This window comes from Arvicanthis niloticus, chromosome 4 (assembly GCF_011762505.2).
Source record: "Arvicanthis niloticus isolate mArvNil1 chromosome 4, mArvNil1.pat.X, whole genome shotgun sequence".
In the NCBI taxonomy this organism is placed as follows: Eukaryota; Metazoa; Chordata; class Mammalia; order Rodentia; family Muridae; genus Arvicanthis; species Arvicanthis niloticus.
Genome location: NC_047661.1, coordinates 67,620,694 through 67,643,603, shown reverse-complemented (window position 1 = coordinate 67,643,603; position 22,910 = coordinate 67,620,694). Strand labels below are relative to the sequence as shown.

Genomic DNA, 22,910 nt, shown 5'->3' with positions numbered 1-22,910 from the left:
CTCCCAAAGACTCACATGAGGTTGCTGAGAGAAACAGGGACCAAGTGGGGCTGTTGCTGAGGTGGCTGCTGTGCCTGTGGCTGTGGTGGCTGTGGCTGTGACTGTGGCGGTTGTGGCGGTTGTGGCTGCTGGGGCTGCTGGGGCTGCTGCCAGGCGGTGACGTTGCCTAGTGCCAGCCCTGCAGGTGAGCTGAAGGCCGGTAAGGAGGATAGCTCTGCACTGGGCAGCTGGTAATCTGCAGCAAGAGAAAGTGGGGGAACCTGGGTAGAGAGCACCTCACTCACCCCTTTCGGGAGGGCAGGTGGTGTCTAAGCACAGATGTGAAGAATGAAGAATTCATGAAAATGACAGTCAGAGAGATCACAAGGCTTGTTTTCTTTAACAGGGTAAAAGACAAGTGGTTTTTAAGATACTGTCAGTTTTAAAAATCAATCATGTATAAGCATTGCTTTCATAAGGGCAGTTACAAAAAAGAAATGGGCAGGGAAATGGAGGAGGCCCAGGATCAATCCAACTGCACTCTCTTCACTGGCCAGCTTCAGGCAGTGGAGAGGCAGCAGGAAGCTCTGAGAACCCCAGGATGGGACCAGGAAGCAGAGGCCACAAACACTCTCCCTTCTGCCTTGGCCCCACATGTCTCGACTCTCCCTAAACAGGGCTTAAGCTCCCATAGAGACACAGAGGAAATGGGTCTGACATCCAGTCTTTATATCCCCGAAGCAGAAAGGGGCTTCATTCAGGGCCTAAGCTAGGGCCAAGTGGCCAAGGTTCCGAGAGACTTATGGGGTACTTCCTGTCTAAGCACTGATCTTAAGATACTGTGATGTCCGCATTGTTAACAAGTGACCTGTTAAAACACCTAACCTGCTAGTCACACAGCTCTATTATGCTTCATGCTGTATTCAGTTTGAGGTATTTAGAAATAACTTCCCCAAGAGCCATAAAGTTGTGTGCACAGTGGGAGGAAGATATGTACTGTCCACCCAACCCATGCTCCGCTGTGAATCCAAGGTCACTTGCTCTAGCCCTGTTTGTGCAGGAAGATGGTTTGACCTCTGCAACACTCACGGCTGAAACTGTGGGGACAGATTCTTGGCAACCTTCACTTACAGGCTGTGAGATCCTGGACAAGTGCTGACTGTCTAGAGCAGAGGCAACACTCCTTCCTACAGCATAGCCGCCAGTGAGTAGCAAGTGTGGAAAGGCCATGTAGGACAGCAACGCCATCGGGCTCCTGGTGAGCACTCCATGACTTACCAAGCACTACCACTCACATGGACAGATGCAGCCTGTGGTTTGAGGAGCACAGATGCCTTGTTCCTTTATTTATCATATTTTTGCAGTGCTGGAAGGCAGCCCTGCACCTGCTGGGCAAGCACTCACCACTGATCTTACCTGCACCACAGCCCTCTCCATGTTTTTGTTTGTTTTGAGACAGGGTCTCACTATGTATTCCTGGATGACCTCAATATGTAGGCCAGGGTGGCCCTGAACTCATAGAGATCCACCTGCCTCTGCCTCTTGAGTACTGGGATTAAAGGTATGTACCACCATGCCCAGTTTGCCCCACTACTTCACTCTAGCTGGTCAATGCCAGTTACTAGTTTTATTTATTTAAAGTCTTTTTCCCCTTAGAATTTTTAAAAATAGTGTATTTTATGTGCATTGGTGTTTTGCCAGCATGTATGTCTATGTGAGGGTATCAGATCCCCTGGAACTAAAGTTACAAATAGTTGTGAGCCACCTTTTTGAGTGTTTGGAATTGAACCCAGGACCTCTGGAAGAACAGCCAGTGCTCTTAACCACTGAGCCAACTCTCCAACCCCCGGTTACTCATTTTAAAAGCCAGTATAAATGCAAAATGTAGCCTCTAGGACTAACTATATTCAATGCTTATTTTACAAACAAAAAAATGAGGCCCAAAATAGGCCAGTGCTTTACCTAAGGACTGCAGGGAGCAATCAGAACCCAGCTTTTCATCCCTCCCCATCCCAGCTCATCAGCTCTATCCAGGGAGCCTTGTTTTCTAAGGGTCAAGAAGTGACCCTCAGCTGCTCTGCGGTCACCACAGACAGACCTCTAGAGGTAGTGTCCACAAAGGCCAGGCCTATCTCCTCTTAAGCAGGATATTACCATAGTAGATCACCTAGCACCTACTGGTCAGGCTCACATCAGATGGGGTGCCCGCAAATGTCTGCTGCTGACAGAAGTCTGCTCAGCTACTCCTGTAGAAAGAGGAACTGGAACTTTCTAGGGGCCAAAGCTGCTTTCACACCCTAGAGACACAAGCAGTCCATGAAGAAAGCTGAGATGAACTAACTTCCCTCCTGCTTCACAACACTGAATGGGAAAATTGCAGCCACCAGGGTAGGATTCCATACAAACAATGCTTCTGAGGGATCTGAGCTGTCTTCAGCCCACTTTCCCATTAAACTCAGGAAGTTGGTTTTTCTCCTTGTCTTGGGAGTGGGTGACAGGCTCTGGGAGCCTCACCGCCCTCTTACCTATGTTCCCTGAACTAGGCCCACAGGCTGCCACTTCTGAAGCAGCCAGCCCCCTCCCCGGCTGGGAGTGGGTATGCATGTTAGAAACCCAGGGAAATGGGGTCAGAGACATTTGAGCAGGAAACCTGCCCAGAGTCATCAACAGCCTGGCTCCTGCAGAAGCATGAGGTAGGCTGCCACCCGGCATTTCTCTGCTGTTGGGAAAGGGGGCAAAGGTGGAGTTTGTGAATCTGTAGTGGAGTCTGTACCTTAACATGCTTCAGCTCAGAAAGCAATGGTGGAGGTGGAGGAGTTTGGAGAGGTTCTGCTCTAGTTTACTCTCACCACAGAACAGCCTGAACACTGGTCAGTGATTGAAGTGGGAAAGGGTAAGAAAGGCCTTCTCACTGGGAAAGAGCTTACTACCACACAAAAGCTCCAAGACCAGATGACAAAGCATTTCCCCACTAGCAAGTCCTTCCTGGCCAGACACAGCAGCCTGAATGCAGCCAAGGATGGCTGCGGGCATCACACTCTGTTCTGGGGAAGGTGTGAGAGGCTGACAGCTATGTCAGCTTGCACCACTCTATGTCCCACAGTCCTGCCCTGAGGCCTTTGCCATGTCCCTAGGTAACTGTTCGCCTTTAGACCTACCCAGCCTTCCCCAGGCTGACCCTGCCTCCCACTCACTGCTGCACTGAGCCATCTCTGCTCAAGAACCTAGCAAGCCCACTCTGCACCCTCCAGGAAGCTTCACTGCACTGACCATAATCCCTTCCCCAGTTCCCAAACCATAACTCTATTAGTCTGGTATGCCTGAATCATCCGCTCAGGCCACCTCTGGCTTGTCCCCTCACACTGGGCAGGAGTTACTCTTCCACAAGGACCTATGTTAAAAATAAAAGATACCTGGTTAAAGGTAACATTTAAATTAACAGTGCACTTTAAAGAGGTATGTCTTTAGTATAGAACATACTTTAGCACAAATAGTGCCTTTGGGATTCATTTAAGACTGAAAAAGAACTTGTTTCATCTGAAGTTCAAATCAAGAATTTTGTCATTTCTGTTTATAAACTTTTTAAAAAAAAGATTTAATTTTTTTTTATGTGTATATGTTTGTATGTACAGCACATGTGGTCAGGTGCCTGTAAGAGGCTCAAAGAGGATGTTGGATTCCCTGGAGCTGGAATTACAAGTAGTAGTGGGTAACCCAGGGTGGGTACTGGGCTGACTGCTGGGCACTTGCTTCAGCCCGTTTTGTTTTTGAAACAAAGTCTCATGTAACTGAGCTGGACTCTCATTCCTTGTGTAGTTGAGGAGGATGATGAACTTCTGGTTCTCTGGTCTCCACCTCCTGGGTGCTCAGATTACAGACAAGTGCTACCACATCTGGCTTATAAATAGTGCTAGCAACTGAGCATAAGGCTTCATGCCTGAAAGGTAAACCCTTTCTTTACCAACTGAGCTACACCCCCAGGCCAAGATTCTGTCTTTATTTGTTTGATCTACTAATTATAACACTAATTAGTGGAAGGAGCATCCAGTGACTATCTTTGGTCACTCACCTGCCCTATGCACAGTGCACAATGCACCAAGTTACATGAACACTCACCTGTGTTGTAGGCTGTGGGCATGGAGGAGAAGGGGAGACCCTGGCTGAGTAAACTTGGTGTTGCCACGGAAACCACTGGGGTGGTAAGCGAGTGGGTAGACTGGGAGACCCCAAGGCGCTGGGCATTGTTCTGTAGGAGAAAACTGTCTGTCAAGAGATGGCAAATGGGAGGGCTATCTCTAGGTGGTCAGCCATACTGCATGTGAACCAGGGCCCTGAATTCCAAAGGAAAGTACCATAGCATAGAGACCCACAGACTCACAAAGCTGGTGTGTTTGGAGGCCTCAAGACTCACAAGTGAAAAACATGCACACACAGATTCACTTGCATCTACACCCATACAGACAGGAAGACATGAGGGCAGCCTGGAGCTCAACGTAAACACTACCCTGGTACCTGGGTAGAGTGACAGAAGGAAGAGATGTGGTCTCTCTTGGGCTAAGACCACTGAAGTCTCCTTTATACCCATTACAGTAGCAGATGCCCCAGGAAATGTATACTGGCATCTGGGAATGAAACGTGGGATCTGGGGTGGCATGTGATTGCATGTATGCACACACGTGTGTAGGGCTGTCAGCTCCATCTGCTGCTGAGTCACTTGTTTATCCCAACTCCACGCTGGGGCCGAAACTGCCGGTGTGTTGGCCGCCAAAGCCTGCTTGCCTTTTCCAGCCTTTCTGGCCTCCTGTCAGCAAGCTGGGGAGGAAGCACCCTCCTCTTTCCAAGGCTGATGATGAGTGTAAGCACAGGAGGGGCTGTGCGTGTCTCTAAGTGCTTGTGAGATGGGCTGGGGTAGAAGGTGAGTGAACAGGCAGGTAGGCAGGTAGGCAGGTAGGCAGTTAGGCAGGTAGGCAGGTAGGCAGGTAGGCAGGTAGGCAGGTAGGCAGGCAGGCAGGCAGGCAGGCAGGCAGGCAGGCAGGCAGGCAGGCAAGGAAGTCAACTGCTAAGTTGTTAAGGACAACTCCAGTACTGATTGCCTCAGGCCTCAGACTTTCCAAGATTTTCTTGTAAGGATTAGGTCTCTGTCTTGGGTTCCCATGTTGTGGGCCTATGTGGAGTCAGGAGGCCAGTGGAAACTAAGGGCTAAATTCAGGTATCTGTCTGGGGCCTCAAAGGTTTGGGGATAGCTTCATGATCTTTTCCACATGCACACACATACACATGTCTGAATAAGGGTGGTAATACATAGACATCCATGCACACGCAGATGACACATGCATGCCATGTCCAGCCCTTCCTGCTACCCTATTCACCTTAGTATCCCACTCAGGTCTATGCACAGCTCCTGACAAGCCACACACATTAAACACACAGGGAGAAGACAGGTACACAAACTCATGCTACAGACTGAGTAACACTGGGCACAGATGGGAGTCAAAAAACACTGTTAACATCTCAGCCACACTTACCAGATCTAAATGGTCCTCAGTCTGGGAGCAGAAATAAAACCAAAAGGATGGTTCAGGCTATGGCTCCTGCCCTTCCCATATGGCCACCCCGTCCCCCTATGTGCCTAAGAGCAGAGTGTTCTTTCTGGTCCAAAAAGATACCTAGATATTCTGTCTATCTGATAGTCATAAAATGCTGTATCCTGGCCAGATACTGTCAGCCAGTCCTTATTCTCATGGTACAGTGTGAATTCCTTTATCATCTTCTCCATCATGAACCTTTTCTCCTATCTCCTGTTCATTTCTACCGCCCTCTGGTCAGCACTGCTGTAGTCCATTCACAGTCATGCTCTGTCTCTCTCTCAAGAAGTCATGCCTGCTACTAATCTTCATTTTCTTGCTTTTCTTCCCACCTCCCAGCCCCTGCCAAAGCCCAGAAACCCACTCACCAAATGATGCATTAACCCTTTGCCTCCCTGGGAAGTGATGACCCGCAGATCAGGCTTGCGGCTGGGGGCTCCAAGCTGGGTGCTGTGGGTGGGTGGGGGTGGAGACTTGGCAGGGATGACTTTGTTTAGGCTGTTGCCATTGGCCACGGGGAGGAGGCCAGGGGAAGCTCGGGCACTGACATAGCCATTCCCTGGAGAAGTGAAATGAGAAACTGAAAAATGCTGGCCTGCCCTCTGTCCCTGCCAACTGCCCCAGAAAAGCATATCTGTCACCTGGAGGTTCTCAGAGGCATGCCAGGGTTCTACATGAATGCTGAACTGCCTGACACTGCCTAAAGCCTTGATCCCCAATCACTTGACATGAAGTCAGCCTCCAAGACACAGCGATGGGACCAGAGGTAGAACTGACAAGCAACCATTACCACTGCCAGCCCCAGGCACTTAAGAGAGCTCTGCAGCCTTGCTTTTCCCCCATGCCTGGCACTCAGACCCCTCCATATGCTTCACACAGGACACATAATGATCGGAGTGGAAAAAGGTGGCAGGCTGTGATCTGGTCTTCGTTAAGGAACCTGATTACCAGAGCCAGCCAACCATTATAGATTGTTTCCTTGCCAGGAGCTGGAACTCTGTTCTTTTCATCAGTACAAGACAAGCTGCATGCCACCATTGGGGAAACAGGCCACTGGCACTGGGGGGCCAACGACATGGTCACTACCATAACTAGAGCTCTGCTATGTCCAGGTCTTCCACACACAGTGTCTCACACATGTTCACATCAGCCGTGTGAGTGCATAGGATGGATACTTTGTCAGTTCTGGGTACATGACACTAGGTGGGAGAGCTGTGATGACTTCTCCACAACCACCCAGGGCATCTCACTGAGTTCCCAACGCTGGGCTCAAGGGCCTGTGAGCAAGGCCTAGAGAGAAGGGGTATGCCTTCAGTCTACAGTTTATGACCCTAGTGCACAACCATTGCTACAGCACCCTCACGCCCACCCACCTTACACAGGACCCATAATGACCAGGACAGGAAATGGGGAGCACTTGGCTGAGGCTGAGCTGGAAGAGCTTGAGGTTCAGGAATGTAAGTGGTCTCTGGAGTGAGAAATCCCACCTTTCTCTGTCCCCTAAGGCCACACGGTTACCCTCAAAGTGTGTTGCTCTTTCTACCCCACTCCAAGATCACTCTGGGAATGGCAAGAATGACAGGGTGACATCAATGGTGACATTAGAAGGAGGTCACCAGCCAGACACCAGCATAGATCAAGAGTGGCTAGAAGTGTCAGGGCAATGGTAGTTTCTTCCTATGACTCCAGTATATATGTCTGTAGGTACACATCTGTATGGTGCCTCCACAGTAGCATGGGCAGGCCTGTGTGCATGGGTGGTGTCTGAATGCCTACTATTTGTCTAGACAAGTCCTGATCCCAACAAGATGCCCCATTTTAATCTGAAAATGCTGGACCATGGCCAGGTGGGGTGGTGCATGCCTTTGATCCCAGCACTCAGAAGGCAGAAGCAGGTGGATTCTATTGAGTTTGAGGGCATCTTAGTCTACATAGCAAATTCCAGGCCAACAAGGTAACATAGTAAGACCTGTCTCAAGAAAACAAAAAGAAGAAGGGGAGGTGGCTAACATCCTCTGATGCACTCTGCTTAGGCCCTGTCGTTCCTCCCCTTCTGTTAGGTCCCTGGTCTGAGCCACCCTGTGGAGGCAGCTACACTCACCAACGGGGCTGGGGCAGGCTCCATTAGCACTGTTGAGGTCTCCACCCAGCATGGCTCCTGGGAGAAAAGCAGAGCTACCATGAGCTTTGTCTTGGGGACTGGACAAGAAGAGGGGGCTCTGAGGAGTCCCAGGCCTTTTCCCCTCAAGAGTCATACGCATGCAGAAATGCTGCAGAGGGAAGACCCGCCATTGAAAATAGAAGCCCGGAGCCCCTTCCACACCTCACTTCCACCTCAGTGACTCACCCTCCAGCCCACTTACCTGCACTAGCAGGCCGCTGGGGCAGGCCTGGAGAAACACTGTTTCTCTGTAGTGCTGGCTGCTGGGGGGACAGGAGCCGTGGGTCCGTAAGGGATGATGTCACCAGGGAAGGGGTGACCAGAGAACTACTTGGATTGCTGAACTGCATGGAGCTCTGATTGGACACGGGCACTGTGACAGGCATGGCAAAGTTGGGGGCCGGAACAGATGACTAGACAGAGAGATAGAGGGTGGTGTCACACCAGGTGAATCTCTCCCCCTAGACCCATTTTGCCTGAGAGGGTAGACAAGAGTTCTTTGGTTCCTGAACTATATCTCCAAAGGGTAGAAGCTTGGGCTCCCTGACTTCAGCCCTTTGGTAGCCCTGCCTACCTCCCATCAGAAAGGTGAGAGCACCTTGCAATACAGCTCTGACCCAAGGCAAGAGAGCCAGGCTCTGCCCACTGCAGATGGGACTGGATACCCCCAGTGGAGGTGGGTTAGTCCTCAGCCAGGCAGGACACACTGGGAGCAAGTTAGTGCCCTGGGTACAGACCCAAACTCGCATATTACTGAAGCTATGGCTTCACTAAGTGGCCGCCACCATCTGGCCTGCCTTAGGAGCCGCTCAAGCCCACCTCTCTGCCATCCCTTTAGCAGTTCTGCTTCCTGTAAATACACAAGCTCAATGACTGAGGCAGGGGGGGCCAAAGCACTCCAAGGGGGATCCCCCAAAACGGGACAAAGAACACGCTCCTCTCCCTTTCCCTCTAGAGACTCACGGCACCTGCATTGTCTGCTGGTGAGAGGATACTGCAGGTCTCTCTAGTTTATGCAAGAAGAACTTTACAAGAGGGTTATCAAGACCAAGGTCAGGAGTTCCTCGGTGGTCAGTACCAGCTCAAGGATGGCTCAGCATAGTACATCCATCAGAGGCAGCTGAGGGCCGGGCAAGGCTGGGTGAAGCCACACCATGCAGCACAGGAGGCTCTCCTCCATGCGACTACTCACGGCCAGTCTATAACTCTGCATCATCTTATCAAACTCCTCGTCTATCTTTTTATACTTCTCCTCCGTCTGGGGGGTCAGGGCAAACGCCTCGTCCACCTCGGGGCTCTCACACTCCCTGTGCTTCTTGTGCAGCGCCTGGGGGAGAGGCCGGAAGGGGGCCAGAGAAAAGGTGAGGAGGGCTCACCCCATAGCGCCTGAAGAGCCCATCCAGCTCCTCACTGGCCCGCCGGTACTTGTCCTCCAGCAGGGGGCTCTGCTCCAGTGAGTCCTCCCCATCCGGCTCTGGGCTGTCACAGCCGTTGAAACCCTTCTTCCTCAGGGTCTGCAACGGCACCACTCAGTCAGCCAGCCAGCAATGATCCTCATGCCTCTTCCATGCTCCTCCCCCAAATCCCCTTCTCTTCTCCAACCTTCTCTCCCATGGTTCCCAGATGTTCTAGTGCCCCCCCCACTACCCACCCAGAGCCATCCTCCCCTCCCTACAGTGTTCCCTGGGGCAGACATGCTCCACAGCTGTCTAGGGAGAAGCCAGGTCCAGCCGGCTCCCTAGAGAGTGTGCTTGGGGGGTAGGGACTCTGCCCATGCAAACCCTAGGCTTGCACTTAGGTAAGAGACTGAATGGAGACAGGAAAGGACAGACAAGAAAGCACAAAGGACCTGCACTCACTTAGCTTTTAGCTCTGTACCACCCCAGACCCAAGCTATTTGTGGTCATTCAAAACTCTAAAGATTTTTTTTTTAATCAAATCACATCTATCTATCCATCTGTCTGCCTATCTATCCATCTATCTGTGTGTGCACTCGTGTGCATGTGCACACATGCACATGCCATAACACATAAGTGAGAGGACAACCTGCAGGAGTTGGTTCTTCTTTCCACCATGGGGTTCCTGAGAATTCAACTCAGGCTTGGCCTTTACCTAATAAGCCGTTTTGCCAGCCTTTGTTTCATTTTAATTTTAATTTATTTCTTTTGGTTTTTTCTTGAGACAGGGTTTCTCTGTGTAGCCCCGGCTATTCTAGTACTTGCTCTGTAGACAAGACGGGCCTTGAACTCACTGAGTACCGGGATTAAAGGTATGTCCCACCACTGCCTGGCTTATTTTTATTTTTTTAACTTTATCTCATGTGTGTATGTTTTGCCTGCATATATGTGTACCACATGAATGCCTGGTGCCCATGGGGTCAGAAGAGAGCGAATTCCACCCCTGGAACTGGAGTAATAGGCAGTCATGAGTTGCCATGTGGGTGCTGGGAATCGAACTCAGGTCCACTGGTAGAAAGCCAGTGTTGTTAACTTCTATACCCCAAGTTGGCAACCTGGAGTGAGAAGCATGAACTGGGTTGTCTTGTTTGCTCACGGAACACCCCTTTAAGCCAGCATTGCTCCATCTGTGGAGTTACCACAGCCAAGAGAAGCCAGACCACCTGCCTAAAGACACGAGGCAAGAAAAGGCCAGAAACGAATCCCAAAGCTCATGTCCTTTTAACATTTCACATCTGACTCTGAAACAGAAGACAAGAGGCACACACACCAACAGAGGAACGGGACAGACAGGAACAAAGAGGGAGACACAAGAAGGAATATCACAGAGGATGAAGGAAGGAAGAACTAAAAGAACGTAAGACAGCAGGATGCTCCTCAGACCTGGCAGATCACAGACTGCCTAAGTTGAGCTGAGGCCTGGTGCTAGCTACGTCTCATGCCTTTGCTGTCAGGCCCCTCCTTCCTCGGACCCTGGGTTCAGGAGAAGCAATGGGTTTACACATGGGCAGAGGTGGGCACAGGCGCGCACCTCGATGATGTCAGCATTGGTGCGGCTCTCGTGCGGTTCGTTGTACTCCGTGTACTTGAGCAGCACTTTGTCCATGTCGGTGCTGGCGTACTGGAACAGCTTGTTGGAGTGGTTGAAGATGATGAGCGCAATCTCGCAGTCACAGAGCACGCTCAGTTCGTAGGCCTTCTTCATCAGCCCAAACTTCCGCTTGGTGAATGTCACCTGCAGGAGAGTAGTGGGTGGCCAAGTCTGATAAGAGTCCCCCTGCCCATAGACATAGCCTCTTCCCTAGAGTTCTACTCTCAGGGTGACTTAGCCACAGTTGATGGAAATCCATGGTCTAGAAAGGAACAAAATAGCACTAGAGCCAGCCTCAGACATGAAAGGAGGCCATATTTCTCTGTGTGCAGTGGGCTGAGAAGAGCAGCATCCCTCCCAGTTTGGGGGGGGGGGAACTCTAGCTGAGACAAGGAAGCTGTAGATGTGGCAATGGTGTGGGGCCCTGGCCCATCTGAGGCCAGCGAGCTAAAGAGGCACACAAAGTGCTCCTCTCCCTGCTTAGACCCACCCTCTACTGGAACCTCCAGGGAGTCCTTGGGTTTCCAAGAAAACTCTCTTTTAGAACTGGTCCTGGATGGCAGAGCTGGCTCTCTGTCCTTGCTCACCTACCACAAGGGCTCTGGGACCTCCTCACCTGGCGGTTCCGTTCATCAGTGATTCGCTGGATCTGAATCTTTTTCCTCCCCATCTTCTCCGGGGAGTCCTTAGTGCCAGAGAGGAAGGGGCTGCTGGGTGGTGATCAGGAGCCTCACACTGTGCTCATGAATGCCTGGGACTAGTGTTCAGTTCATGGTCTGCAGGACACCTATGCACAGCCTCCTGGGAGGGGTCATAAGAGGACTGTTAGACCTCCCAACCCCCAGCCTTGTTTGAGATGTGGGCCAAGCTCATTACAGACTGTGAGAGACTGGTGGCATCTCTACCCCCATCCCCAAGTTGTGACAATATTGGCTATAGAGGAAATGTCCCCCTTACCCATACCAGATACAAACTGGGCTCCCATTGGGACCAGGGCTTAGCCTAGGCTGATCCCCCAAGTCACTGCTGTTCTTGGGCTTTGGGTCACACAGAAGATATAGGGCTCTGAGGGTCTGCTTCTTGGAGAGCACCCACACCCTGTTCTCTACCAGAGCTTATCTGTACTATGTGTTGTCCTCCACGACCTCCTACCCTCCAGCACAGCCTGGATCAATGGAGGCACCTATGTTGGAGACAAAGTGAGAACATAGACTGCAGGCAGCAGGCAGAGAGAGAGGATGCTCCATGCTCATGTGGGTGCCTGGCAGCCCAGTCCAGATTGTCAGCATAGTCCTTACTTACATGGACTCACAAAATCTGGGGACAATGTAGGCTGGAGTTATAGAATGCACACCCCTAATCAGTACATTAGTACACTTAGTGTACTTCACTTGCTCAGCTCAAGCACAGTTTTGTTGAAGGGTGTTCTGCTACTTAGACACAGACAAGCTACTTTGTGCCAGAGGACAGCAAATGTATTTTCCAGAACACCTTACACTGACTGAATCCAGCGGTCCTGTACATGCTCAGGTGCTCTGCCTGGCTGCATCCCCAACCTCCATTTTTATTTCTTGAGCTAAGGTCTTGTTAAGTTTCCCAGCTGGCCTTAAACTTGTGCTTCTCTTGCCTCCACCTCCTGATAAGCTATGGTCACAGGCCTACATCAAAGTCTGGCTTTTTTCTCTGATTACTGTGGTGCCAAGTATGGAAGCTAAAGTTTCACACTCGCTAGGTAAATGCTCCATTGTGGAATTTACCCCATTCAGGTAAGTGTTTCTGTAAAAGGCCAGCGAGTCATCGCTGCAGGCTGTAAATTCTTTTGCATTGTTTAAGCTTGGCTACAGGCAGGCAGCCTAACTGACAAAGCTGAGGAGAGAGTAAGTGGATGGTAGCTAAGGCCTTTAATCCCAATGCTTCAGAGGCAGAGGCGGCAATCAGTAAGTTGAAGCCAGTCTGGTCTACATAGTGAGACCCCCAACCTTGTCCCCCCCAAAAAAAACCCATAAAAATAAATAAATAAATAAATGGACAGGGAGGGGAGAGATATGCAAAGAGGGTACACTGAGGAAACTGAAGAACTGGCTTAGCATTTAATTAAGAGCCCTTGCTGGTCTAGTAGAGGACCTGACTTCAGTTCCTAGCACCCGTTTGGAGGGTTACAACTATCTGTAACTCCAGTTCCAGGGGGTCTGACGTCATCTTCTGGCCTCCACAGACACTGCACATACATGGTGAACAGACACAGGCAAGAAGGTAAGAGGTCCCTCAGCACCAGCGGGGTCCCAGTGGCTGCTGAACGGAACCTCAGCCTTTCTAGCCTGTTCCACAAGTCCTGAAGGGTACAGAGTAAGTGAAGTAGTTAGTTCACTGGGTACCTAACTATGATGGATGAAGTGGGGAAGAGAAGGTCTGGACCTGCTTGAGATCACCACAGATCACAGGACTAACCCTTGGGCTTGTCCAGCTTCCACTCAGCCTAAGCATCTACAAAGAGCATCTCAGCTTTCTTGCCCTGAAGGAAGGATAATTTGTCTGCATGTATAGGTTACCAAAAGAGGGAATCAGTGCCTCTCCTCTTGCTCTGATATCTGAGGAGCTCCATAGTCCCTGGCCTACCTCTGGTCACTCCCCACATCCCAGACCAGCAGCAGTAGCCTAGAGTCCTGTGTGGCCCAAATTCGGGCCTGCAACCCAAATCCCTGCCCAATCTACTGTAGGGGCTCCATCCAGAACCTCAGAGCTACCCACAACTGCCTTCCTTGGGCTGGGGAGGTTGGAAGGCACACTGGGGCAAGGGCTATGGTAAATTGGCCGTTTTAGATGGCTCTCTCTGGCTCAGTCTCAGAACTCCAATCTAGACCCATAACACAGCAGATGCCCTGACTCTCCACCAACTAGGTGGCTGCCTTCCTTCTTGTCTCTTTCTTTGTTTCCTGCTCTCCACCTTCAGACCACGAACAGACTATTTTTGTTTGTTTGTTTGTTTGTTTTTCTTTGTTTTTAGAGACAGTTTCTCCGTATAGCCCTGGTTGTCCTGGAAATCACTTTACAGAGGAGGCTAGCCTTGAACTCACAGAGTTCATAGGCCTGCCTCTGCCTCCCAAGTGCTGAGATTAAAGGTGTGAACTGCCGCCACCCAGACCATGAACAGACTCTGGATGACAGAACCTCTCGCCTGCTTATGGCCAGTGTTGTCTTCTCAGGCAGGCTAGAGTGAACTGTCCCAGTGTTTTCAGTTTTCCAAAAAAGCTAAGCCAACCACCTTTCCAGCATTATCAACTGTGCTTTTCTTCTGTGTCTGGTTCCCCAAGGTTAGAGCTTCGTGAAGCAGGAACTGAATCTGGCTTTTCACTGTGTTATTGCCTGTAGAAAGATCCCAGGAAATACCTTTACAAAGAAAATATTAGGAGCTTGTAGATGTCCTTCCTGCAGTTTAATCTCTGTCTGTCCTGCTGTTCTCACTGTCCTCTATGGAGTTAGAATCTTCTACCAGCTGCCCTCAAAGGCTACCAGTTCAGACATCACTGACTCTCCAACCAACCCTGCCACCCTCACCCTCATCCTTCCCTACACTCAGCTCAGCTGGTGCAAAGGGTGAGGCTCTAAGTCTTCTAAGGAGCAGCCCTGAGCACATGGAGATGGAGAGGATGGGGTTGCTTAGGCAACTGTCGCCTGGCAACCAGCTCCCTGGCTGATCTTCTACACTGCCCCCCCATCCCTGCCGCATGCTGGGGGAGCTAGGAAATGAGAGAGATCATGGCTGAGAAGGCAAGGAAGCCAGAGAAACCTAGTGAGTATCCTTTATCAGAGGGAGCCTGTCTGTTTAAGAGGCCAAGCCTCAACAACCCTGACTCCCGCTATACTAGCTCAGCCATTTATATAACCCCATGCCTCCCAGGGTCTTGCTCACCGCTACTCTTCCTCTGCCAGAACTACCCTGGCAGGGGACAGACCCTGACTTCGCCAGTCCTTTCTCCTAGCTAACCACAAGTTCTCTTACAAAGGGGGGTCTGTCCCCTCTGCTGTCGTTCCACATTGCTTCAGATTCTTTGGAAGACCTGGGGCAAGAATATGAACTCATTCTTCGTTCTGGAAGAATGGTGTCTGGGCTGAGATGGTCACAAAGTACCTCAAACTGACCCCATTCAAGGCATGGAGCTGTCTTGCCCAAACTTCCCTATTCTTATCAAGAGGTTTTCATGAACACCTGGACCTGCTTAATTAGTCTTCTGTTCAACAACCTAACTGCTAGGAGCCAGAGGCATCTGCTCTCTAGCTGAAGGCTCTGCTCCTGCCTAACCTAGTCAGCCCCGCTTTTCTGAGGCTCTGGTCTTTGGGCTGCTACTCTTCTCTCTCCCCGTTTCTCCCAGACAGTTTCTCTGTGTAGCCCTGGCTGTCCTGGAACTCAGTCTGTAGACCAGGCTGGCCTTGAACTCTTGAAATCCACCTGCCTCTGCCTCCCAAGTGCTGGGATTAACGGTGTGCACTGGCTGGGCTGCTGCTCTTCTAAGTCTAGTCTATAGCCCTGGGCAACCATGCTGAGGTGCCAGGCTCCAGGGGCCTTCCCATCCTGACCTTATAGTCAGGCCAGTATCACAGCAGTGCCCCTCAGTAGGTTCTAGCTGAGCAGGGTGGTGTTACCAGCAGGCTGTGACAATAGCAGCAGAAAGGAGAAAACACTGGCTGGTGGGATCTGTAGTAAGCCAACAGCAAGATAGCCATGGGGGCAGGGAAGTCTGGGATCTAGGATCCCATGGCAACTGGCACTGTTTAAATGGAAAAGAGGAGCACGTGAAAACTGAAAGGGTGCTGAATGAAGGGTCATGGAGACTAGGCCCTTGTCTCCCTTATGTCACACCTCTTAGTACCTGAGCAATACTCAAACCACTCTGGGGTTTCAGAATGAGGCATCACAGTTCCTGTGTGAAGGGCCTGGGTGGAGATGGAGTGAGGTCAAGACAGGTTCCTGTAGCCACTGTTAAAAGGCCAGGGAGGAAGCACCTTTCCCCAGCGGTCTCCATCCTCCCTCTACTCTTCAGCAATGCACCCCCATTTTCTGCTCCCTCACACCTTTCTGCCCTGAGCACTGTGTCCTGGCGTCCTAAGGCTCTAAAAAGCTGCATGCATCAGACTCTGGAGCCCTATACCAGCAGGCTCCAACGGAGCAGGCCAAGCCTCTGAGGCCCGAAAGGCCAAGCCCTGAGCTCTTCTTGAAGGGAGTAGGAGACAACAAGGGAACTGCTCTCATTAGGAGCTCCCCCTCCCTTCCAGGCCGCTGGGGGGCCTCAGGCTGGAACTCGGGAAGGCAGGCTGCACTGAAGACAGCTGTCACCCTCCTCCACCCTCTCCCTGGTAGGGCTGCAGGGCATGAAATAAGCAGCAGGCGCTGGGGGAGGGGGCGACAATCCAATCCACCTGTCACCCCCACAGTCGGGCAGCCTGCTTGATAGTGGGAGGAGGCGTGGGCAAGGTGGGGACAGATGCATAGACAGAGGAAGGAGGCAGAAAAGGGCCAGTTAGGCAAAGGCACAAGACTCTGAGAGCGACTGGGCTAAGCAGCCGAGGGGTGCCCCAGCAGCCTGCCCCGGAGGCACCCTCAGGTCCTCTCTTCTCCCAGCCCCAAGCTGCCTTTTTTCTCCAGAGTTTCCATCACCATCCGAAAGGACAGGCCCAAGCCTAAGTTCTGTCAGGCTGACTAACTAAAACCCTGGTTCCCACCAAGTCCCACCATCCCCTCCCCCAGACAGCAGCTTGGGGCTGGGCAGGGGCTATTTTTAGTCTGGGCAGTGAGCTAATTTTAACTCACCAACAGGAGACCTGAGGGCGGACTGGGGGGGGGGGGGGGCCGTCCAGGAAAGCAAGGCTTGGGCGGGGTGGTCCCAGGCACTGTGGCCTGTAAAAACAGAAACTGACTTGAGGAGCACCCAGGAGGCCTAGGAGTTCATCCCTAGCTTCCATCGGGCAATTCTCTCACACCCTGCCCTCAGCTTCCCCCTCTCCCATCTAGCAAACCTCTTGGGAAAGTGTTATCCTGTTTTCTCCAAGAGGGGCTGTTCTCCCCCCACACCCCCGCGGCCCACTCCCTGTCCTTCCTGCAGTCTAGCTCTCACTCCGCTGGTAGCAGTTGAGTCCTTGAGGCTCCCCAACGCCTCCTCCACCTAACTAAAGTTCCTCCCACCCACAATAAAGTTCCCAGAGCCACCGGCTGGGCCTTAGGAACTCTTAGGGGCTCCTGAAGACTGCATCCTGGGAGCGAAGCAGTGCAGGAGAGAGGTCAGGGCCAGCTTGCAGGGTCTGAGCTGGGCTTTCTAGCCTGTACTGAGATGTGTGCCCAAATCAAGGCAATGCTGCCCACCCCCCAACAACAGAGGAGCAGAATGGTGAGTTTTCTTGGAAGAAAAGTCAGCCATGTAGTGAAGGAGAAGTGCCATCTAGGCTCCCTTCAGCTGGTGAGGAAAGGCACTGTGGAGGCCAGAGAGAGGCTGACATGGAGCCTAGCCAAGAAGTTTTCTGAACTGTCACCCCTAGTAGATGAGGAAGAGTTGGCTCAGGGCCACTCTGCTGGGGACAGTGCCAGGTGGAGCACAGGAGGTCCTGGTGGCAGTTGCAGTTATCAAGGTCCCCCTAAATACCTATGGGACCAGAGTTTGGGGCCTCTAAAAGTTCTGGCCTTGGTTAGGCCCAAGGTCACTGTCACTAGTATGGCCCATTTTTGAAATCCAAGCTTGTGCTTTGCTTTAGCTCTGCCTAACAGGCCAAGTAGCCTGACTCACTGGTGCTCATTTGCATGCTCATTTGTATAGTGTCTCCACCCTTATTCTTCCAAACTCAACTTTCCACTCCAGAGTGAGGCCTCAGGACCACAGAACTGGTTCCATCTGCTGTTCCAGAAAGCAACCTTCAATTCACAAACAGCCCAGGGATGTAGCCTGAAGCTCCCATCCTTGGGACCTTCATTCCAGTCTAGGGAAAGGATCAGAGCCACATAGTCCAGCTTGTAGTCTCAGGGTGGGGTGGCAGCAGCAGGCCACTCCTATGCTGTTCCCCTGTGTGGAGCTCAAGAGTGCAGCACAGTGGACATGAACTACATTTCAGACAGGACTTTAAAGGCTGGGTCCTGTACTCATAGGTCCTATACTCTGGGCTCAAGCTCACCTTGTCAGAAGCTAACCAACCAAGACCAGGACATATGGGAGTCATGAAGGTGTTTGCTTCTACCATGGATGCTGGCAGACAACCAGCCCCTTGAGTACCTGGAAGCCTAACCTCCATCTGTCCAGTTACAGCCACACCCTCCGAACTGAGGTCCCACAGTCTACCTACTCTGGGAAGTCCCTTAACTACCATCCTTCTCTCTCAGAGCCAATCCTGCCATGGCAATCTTAAGCCCATTTCAGCCATCTAAACAAGAATAGCACATGTGGGATCTTGGCCATTGGATGCCTTAGTTGAGGAGATGTGAGGGCAGTTGGGACCGTTAGTGTGTCACCTTCCACCTCCCTACCCTACTTCCCCCTGGGGTCTCAGGAGACAGAAGTGAAAGTTGCAGCTGGGGCCTTGAGGACAGTTCATTTTGATAGGCGTTGGGATGAGCATGCTACTAGTGCTGGTTTAGGGCCCCCGGCTAGTACAAGTAGATGGATGCTAGCTAGATGAGTTGAAGGACTTCCTATGGAAATAAGAAGAACAGGGAAATCTGAGCAAGACTTGGACCACAGAGCAGGCAGGAAAATCTCAGAAGGACTCTCTCCTAGGGGACCACTTTTTGTTCAAGCATCTAGGAACAGACCAAGAGCTGAGCCCTAATTGCTGGCCTTCTGGCATGGGGGAAATGTGAGGTGGCGCATAGACTGAAGGGCCACCCACACTCAGACAGTCCAGACCAGAAAGAGGCCAATCCAATCAGGGAAGGCAAATCCTCCTGGTATTGTGACCTCAAGGAGTACCAGGGGTTTAAAGGGGCCTTGGGCAGTGGCTTGGTCTCTAAGCCCTAGGCAGAAGGTGGCAAGGTGGCTATTACGGGGATTAGCTTACTGCTTTCAGGAAAAGACACTAGGTGAGGATAGGTGCCTAACCCAATGAATGGGTCCTGAGCACCCTTGAGCAAACACACTCATCAAAACATACCTTCATCAAACAGGGTTCACTGTCAGAACACAGCAGGGACCTCCTAACTTTGTCAGCAATGACTGCTGTCTGTGCCATGGCCCTCCTCTGAGGGGAAGCTTTCAGGGGCTTTTACAAGCAAGGCCCACCCCTGGGAACAGGTGAAGATTTCCTTTAGCCTTAGCTCCCCACCCCCAACTGCAGGCTGACAGGTGGGGGAGAAGGGTAGTAACAGCTGGGCCAGGACACCTGTTCCCCACCCCATGCCTAGCCTAAGGCCTGCCATGGGGACCATACAAGGGGAGTTTGTCAAGAGGCAGGCAGGTGTGGGGGCAAAAGAGAGGGTCCAGATGTCAAGGGAGAGACAGAGCAAGCTGCATTACTCTCGCCTACAGAACACAGCAGAGAAGGAAGGCAGGCCCAAGGTCAGCCCTCTAGCTCCCTTGCTCACAGCCCCTACCTTCACATTCCATCTACTGGAACAGGAAGAACCCAGAAAAGAGGTCTATTCCCCTTGCCATCTGCCCCCACCTCCACCCCATTGAACCTCTTGTCTTAGTCTTTATTCTTCCAGCCTTCAAACCCAGTGTGGGGGAGGAGGATAACACTAGGAATAGCAAAGGACCTAGGACCTAGGATGTCTGCAGGGCAACTTTTAAGGACAAGAGGCAGCTAGCTTGGCATGGAAAGGAGATCATTTGTTTCCCATGCCATTCCAGGTCTGGTGGTCCCTTCAAAGTCCCCTCAACTACTTAATCCCACACCTTAGGTCTTGGCTAAAGATCCTGAGGGAAGGTGCATCTGTGACACCTCCCACTGAACCCACTTTGTCTAGGAAAGGCAGGGGTTGGGAGGAAGACAGGGCTGCCCTCCCCCAGGCTACTTTCAATCCCTTTCCTGTGTGCCCCAAGCAGCTGGCCTAGGGACCTCTGTGTGTACTGCTGACTCCTGCTCCAGATCTTTGTTTTTGGGGCTTCTTCCAATGATGGGGAACTCTGAAGGAATTACAGTCTCAGGAGTAAGAACAATGCTCCCTCAATCAATCAATCTCTCTCTCTCTCTCTCTCTCTCTCTCTCTCTCTCTCTCTCTCTCTCTCTCACACACACACACACACACACACACACACACACACACACACACACAGCACCTTTGAGTGCTGCACCAGCCTAGACTTCCTCCTGCTCCTGCAGATAGATATTCATTCTCATTCTCTCTCTCTCTCTCTCTCTCTCTCTCTCTCTCTCTCTCTCTCTTTCTTTCTTTCTCTTTTTCTCTGTGTAGCCCTGGCTGTTCTGGAACTTGCTCTGTAGACAAGGCTGGCCTCCAACTCAGAGATCCACCTTCCTCTGCCTCTCCAGACTTGGATCGAAGAAGTTGTGCATCACCACCTCCTGGTATCAGATCTCTTTTTTGACAAGAGCTCTCAACCCCTCACAATAGACTTCATTAAATAACTCCTTTGTCTTTCAGCCTCAGTTTCTCCAATACCAAAGACCTATAGTGGACAGAACCCTGCCCAGTTTAGGATCTTCACAGAGACAACAAATGGTACCCCCAGATCTGGGGATCCCAAAAGTCCTCATTTTTGTGTCTGGACCATGTACCCTGTTAAGCTGGTGATGCTGGAGGGGACAGCTAGGGACAGGCAGGACACGCCTTCCCTGTGGCATGCTGTCTGCCCAATGCTAGGGGAGTGGCCCCAGAACAGCCAGGGGCACCAAGCCAAGGTCAGTGACCAAGCCTAGAGCTCAGGGCCTCCCGGGAGGGTAAGTTTAAATGAGTAAATATGGTCCCCGCCTGGGTGTGGCTTGCCACAGGCCAGAGCTTGGGGCAGGTCACTCCCTCCAGTACCCTCCTAAGAAGGGGCTGTCAGCCATAGTCAGCCGTCTCAATTCATGCCATACTAGCAGTACTGCCTAACTGTCATTGGCATCAGAGTAGGGATGGCATGTGGCCTGGGTCTGGGCAAAGGAAAGGTAGACGTGAATGCTTTGAAATCCTAAACCAAGGATTTGCCCCCAAATGCAGTGGAATAGCTTCACTCGTGGAAGATGGAGACAGACAACAGCATGGACCATCAAGCACAAATGCCTATGCCACCAAAAGGGAGCTCCTGCACACCTGGAAAGCTGAGGCTGAGGTGGGGGAAGGGACAACTTACCCAAGGACTCAGGCCAGGGTTGGGGGCAGTAGCAAGCCAGGGAACAGAGCAGCAAGGGAGGGTGGAAGTCAGCCAGTACTCCCTGACTCACAAAGCATGCTCTCCACCGACAGGCCCTGCCTGCCCATCTGTGCTCTGACCTCAGCCCCTGCTTCCAGCCCAGGCTCTCTGGGTTCTGTGAGCCTTCCGCCTTCCTGCCTCCAGTCCCTCACCCCCCCACTCCAATCCTTTAATCATCTTTACCACCACTGCCCCCACCCCCACTGTGCAACAGCTGCTCTGTGGGTGTCACACCCCCAAGGGTGTGCTGCACACCTTCCCGCATGTGTCCCATGACCTGCTGCAGACTGCCAGGTGCAGCTGGGCCTGCAGGAGACCCTCAACATGATTTCTGGGGAAAGGGTCAGTCTTCCCACAGCTCCAGGACAACTCCTCAGAATATGTTTTGTCCTAGGCAGGAGAGATGAAAAAATATTCCAGGAGCCAAATAGCAATGGCCCACTAGGCCAAAGGTCAACAGCCTTTTTAGCAGAGTCACTGGAGAATGCCTGAGATTCCCCTCTTTTTCCTGACCAAGTTAAGAGCTATCTTTCCCTAACCTGGGAAGTTCTGATATCCAAGCTCCATCCAGCTTTCTCTTAACTGTGTAGAGGACATCCACTACAAGACAACCAGACGTCTTTCTATAGCACAGCTTCCACCCCCTCCCCAATGAGTAAGTCACCAAACTGGGACAGGAGGACAGAGAGGGTTAGCTGGACTCTGGCCCCATGACTACCTCATAAAAGCCACCAGTGATTACACCGATGCAGAGGCTGTGCAGCATGCGACCATTCCTCCTTCCCACTTCCCTGTAAAGGCAGGTAATTTTCTCAGGTCAGTCGACTTCAGAGAACCTACAAAACCTTGGCCAAGGTCTCAAGGTGTGGGCAGAGCCCACCACCACAGATCCACAACCCTAGGTCTAACCCTTGCCAAGGACTTTGGGCCTCAGATCATCAGCCCCATTAGGGAACCCAGATGACACCAACTGTACTTGTGACCCATAGTGTCCCCGTTGCCTGCAGTTCTTCTCCTGTAGGCCCTGCCACACAATTGTCTGGATAGGGGACAGACAAGTGGAGGCAACAGAGAAAAGCCAGCCTACCAACTCAACTCTAGTGTGGGTGGCAAAGTGTCCCAAGGACCTGTGCTAGGCCAGAGCAACCATGGAGAATAGGAAACTCTGCTGGCACAGAAGACAAAGCTAGAAAGATGGACAGAGGTCCAGGCCAAGGACATAAGGGCCAAGGATGCTGCAGCAGAGGCCCCTTTCCAGAGCAGGGTCAGAGTGGGGCCTCAGTGAGCCTAACCCCATCCCCAGGTCCAGCTCCCAACCTGGAGAGACTCCCTCTACCTTTCCCAACACACCACCAAGGAAGACCAGGAGAAGAAAGAAAAAAAACCTGCTGGAGAGAGATTATATAACGGCAGCCAGCCAGCCTGTCACATCGCCCAGCCTATGAGGTGCACTAGAAGCCAGAGAGCCAGAGCAGGGAGCTGGGGCCCTCCAGCCCCATATCACCACACAGAGGGGGATGGGGAACCTGCACCTGCCTCCTGTCCAAGTCCCCCACACCCTGTTCCAGGCACTGGGCTTAGCAGAGGCAGCACAAGCCCTGTGCCCATCCCCCAACACAAGGCTTCCCATACTTTCTGGCTGGGTTCTGTTTCTTGTCCAGGCTCATGCTTTCATGAACAAGGCTTGTCTGTCTTCACTCTTAATCTTAAAAGTCTCTCCCTGCATGGAATACGTGGCAGAAAGAGGAAAGACTAAAGTCTGATACAAAATCTTAAGTGGGATCTTAAGTAAAATGCTCTACCACTCTG

The 22,910-nt window shown here is 51.8% G+C and overlaps 1 protein-coding gene across 11 annotated transcripts in view; it reads right to left on the bottom strand.

The window, feature by feature from the left end:
- Mef2d (myocyte enhancer factor 2D) overlaps positions 1-22,910 on the bottom strand; it is a 29,284-nt gene that overhangs the window by 4,409 nt on the left and 1,965 nt on the right. For 5 of the 11 annotated variants that reach the window (XR_004606623.2, XM_034500388.2, XM_076932670.1 and 2 more), the window contains 9 exons: positions 11,390-11,574; positions 10,714-10,917; positions 9,102-9,239; positions 7,928-8,138; positions 7,666-7,722; positions 5,933-6,123; positions 5,505-5,525; positions 4,096-4,225; positions 16-235 (listed from right to left, as the gene is read on the bottom strand). Coding sequence is in view for 10 of the 11 variants with exons in the window: in XM_034500388.2 (XP_034356279.1) it covers positions 16-235; positions 4,096-4,225; positions 5,505-5,525; positions 5,933-6,123; positions 7,666-7,722; positions 7,928-8,138; positions 9,102-9,239; positions 10,714-10,917; positions 11,390-11,443 (1,226 nt within the window). In the remaining variant the exon portion in view is untranslated. Of the gene's footprint in view, positions 1-15; positions 236-4,095; positions 4,226-5,504; positions 5,526-5,932; positions 6,124-7,665; positions 7,723-7,927; positions 8,139-8,917; positions 9,053-9,101; positions 9,240-10,713; positions 10,918-11,389; positions 11,575-14,035; positions 14,059-21,041; positions 21,218-22,910 lie in introns of those variants that run through there. The other 6 variants (XM_076932673.1, XM_076932672.1, XM_034500389.2 and 3 more) reach the window with 5 other exon arrangements.